Source organism: Rhagoletis zephyria, unplaced genomic scaffold (genome assembly GCF_001687245.7).
Source record: "Rhagoletis zephyria isolate East Lansing unplaced genomic scaffold, Rhagoletis_zephyria_1.1 Rzeph_scaffold_42211, whole genome shotgun sequence".
Taxonomy (NCBI): domain Eukaryota; kingdom Metazoa; phylum Arthropoda; class Insecta; order Diptera; family Tephritidae; genus Rhagoletis; species Rhagoletis zephyria.
Window position 1 is genome coordinate 1 of NW_016199266.1, and position 2,643 is coordinate 2,643.

The 2,643-nt window shown below is 34.4% G+C and overlaps 1 protein-coding gene across 1 annotated transcript; it reads right to left on the reverse strand.

Moving 5' to 3' along the window:
* Positions 1 to 73: 73 nt before the first annotated feature.
* Positions 74 to 1,319, reverse strand: LOC108355098 (uncharacterized; the record flags this gene model as incomplete). The annotated part of the gene is made up of 2 exons (XM_017606269.1): positions 430 to 1,319; positions 74 to 242 (listed from the first exon to the last, which is right to left on the reverse strand). Coding segments are annotated over exons 1-2 (543 nt in total), but the record flags the coding sequence as incomplete, so codon positions are not given.
* Between the last annotated feature and the right edge of the window lie 1,324 nt (positions 1,320 to 2,643).

Below are 2,643 nucleotides of genomic sequence, written 5' to 3' on the forward strand. Positions count from 1 at the left end.
TACTAATGCATGAAAATCCTAACCTCAAAAAAATCACCCGTTACAACCTATAGTGTTTATGGTAAAAGCTCACCTTCTTGGCCAAAACCATTGAGCTGGCATGCAAGCGGCCCAGTTGCTGCAAGATCAATTCGCTGTGTGCCCAATCGAGTTGATCCTGCCGCGAAGCAGTGGTGAATCCATCCATTTTCAAATCATTGAATACGATCGTCTGCATCGGTGCTTTAATGGCATATAAGCAGCTGTGCAAAAGAGATAAAGTTTAGTGTAAAGTTGAAGGCTTTTGGTATTCAATTGAAAAACAAAAGGATTTTAGCAAACTTGGTACGACTTGTACCGTACAATCTGGCACCGTGCAAGGCTTTGCAAGACTTTGAGAACCCCCTTAATAATTTTTCATTTTGTGTCGCAGTTTTATATGACACTAACTTAGCGCTGAATTTATGACCATCCAGAAGTATTTCCAGCCGCGGCAACACATCCAAATAGGTGAATTTCTCTCGCAAAAATACCCCAGCATCTTCGAGAAACCGCGTCTCTTTGGTGATCGGAATAGTTTTAATTATCAATGATAGTTTTTCCTGTCCTGAATGCTCCTTATTTGGTGGCATTCGCCTGAACCCAATCAGGACGCGATAAATGCATGAGCAATAGTTGTCGCCCGGCTTGCTGCCCCACTCGAAAACGGCTTCAATAACTTCGAGTTCGGCGGTCTCCCGCAAACCTGCTTCCAGCGCAGTAACAAAAAACTGTTCATTCAAATAGTCGGGTAAATTGATGTTGTTCGGATTTTTAATAAGCATTTTTTCTGATAATAAACTTTTCTTTACAAAGAACAAATTTAAAATAAAGGTCAATCCACGACGCGCTGCCAAAATCTATTGAAGACTGACTCGAGTGTTTGACCACTTTAATAGACAAAGACCGAGGAACTGATGATCAGTGATGAGTCGACGCTTGGTTCCCAATGCTACGTCATATTGAAAATGTACTTATAAATAGTTTCCGTTGTTTTATTTAAGTATGTATAGTAATAAATAGTATTTTTATGACGTCTATAGAGTCTTAAAATTTCCTCTTTTTGTCGGAGTCATATTTGCTTACGATTTCCCAAAGCTGTTAAATTTCTTTAGAATTTCATGATATCCTCTGTTGCAGTGCTTTTTTCTTACAACCGTGCTTACTTATGTGTACAACTATGTAAAAGAAATTCTAAAATTAGTAATCTTAATCAATGCGACAAGTCGCAAATCGGAAGTGCATGATTTTAAGTGCTCCATTCTAAGCCGTACTTGGGAAGTCCAGATCAAACCACGAGCCATAAGCAGATACATTTTCACTTGCTATTCATTCAAGAATTTTTGCATCAAATAACCCATTGGAATGATGCTAAACTGTTCGCACGATCTTTAAACATTGCATGCCAGCATACATACATACATATATAAGTATGTAAGTGCATACATCATGCGAAGTTTATTTGCATGTCAAGTTACCAGACACATACTAACTGAAGAAAAATTACTGTTATTTAACATTTGTTTAATCCAAATGTACAATTAAGCACCTTAGCTCTGTATAATTTATTAAAAACCGATTCAAGCAAATACAAAATCGAGACTCTACTTAAAAATATGTACTTATTTACGTAACTGGACAATTCCATTGCTTTTATAAGATAAAATTTTGAAATAAAAGATTTCATGCGCTCAGGTGTACTTACATACATACATACATACATATACATACATATATATATGTACAGTATCGGTCATATCAATAGCACCCCACTTCAAAGTGATATTGTTTGCCACTAATTTTTACTAATTTATTTTGAAAAATTTTCAATTAAAATACAGTTCATTCACTAACAAAAGACATACTTAAAAACCCAAGTTTAAAACTTTGTAGAAAACTAGAAAATATCTACAAATTTTCATCCAAATTTTAAACCTTTTTTCTCAGTATTTGCGGAGTTCTTTTGAGTACACAGTTTTTAAATTATTTTTTTTTTAGAATAATTCACCCCACATGTTTGAAAAGTTTAATCTTAAAAGGTCTGCATAAACATGTTTTTAAACATTTTATCAACGCACTATGCTCTAAACTTTGGAGTCTAAATGCCTGGTTTTGTGGACAAAACAAATTACGGCAAAATAAATAGATAATTTAAAGAAGTAAAGTTTTTGATTGTTTGAAATATTTTAATCCTTCACAACCGAGGGATCTAGAGTGGTCACTTTGCAGGNGTTATTAAGCCCATTTATACAGAGGCAATTTTTTTTTTAAATTTTGCAAAATTATACTAATTTCAACTTAAAACCTGAAAAGTCTGATTTCTTACTTTAACTTCTGAAAAGTTAAAAGGTGCAACCTTTGCAGCAACAAAAGTGTAAACCGACTTTTGTTTCCTCTCTTTTTTGAGTTCTCCCCTCCAAACGGTAAATAGTCACCTACTGACAGATAACCTCCAAAGCAGTCGTTTTCTCAGGAATAGCCACAAAAACCAATCCTAGCCAAAATTCCCTAGGCTTATGTAAAATTAAGATTTAAGAAAAATCTAATAATTTATTAGGTGCCGAAATTGAGATTTAATCAGCAAAACCAAGTTACAATATTTTGTTCCTACACATCCATAATAGT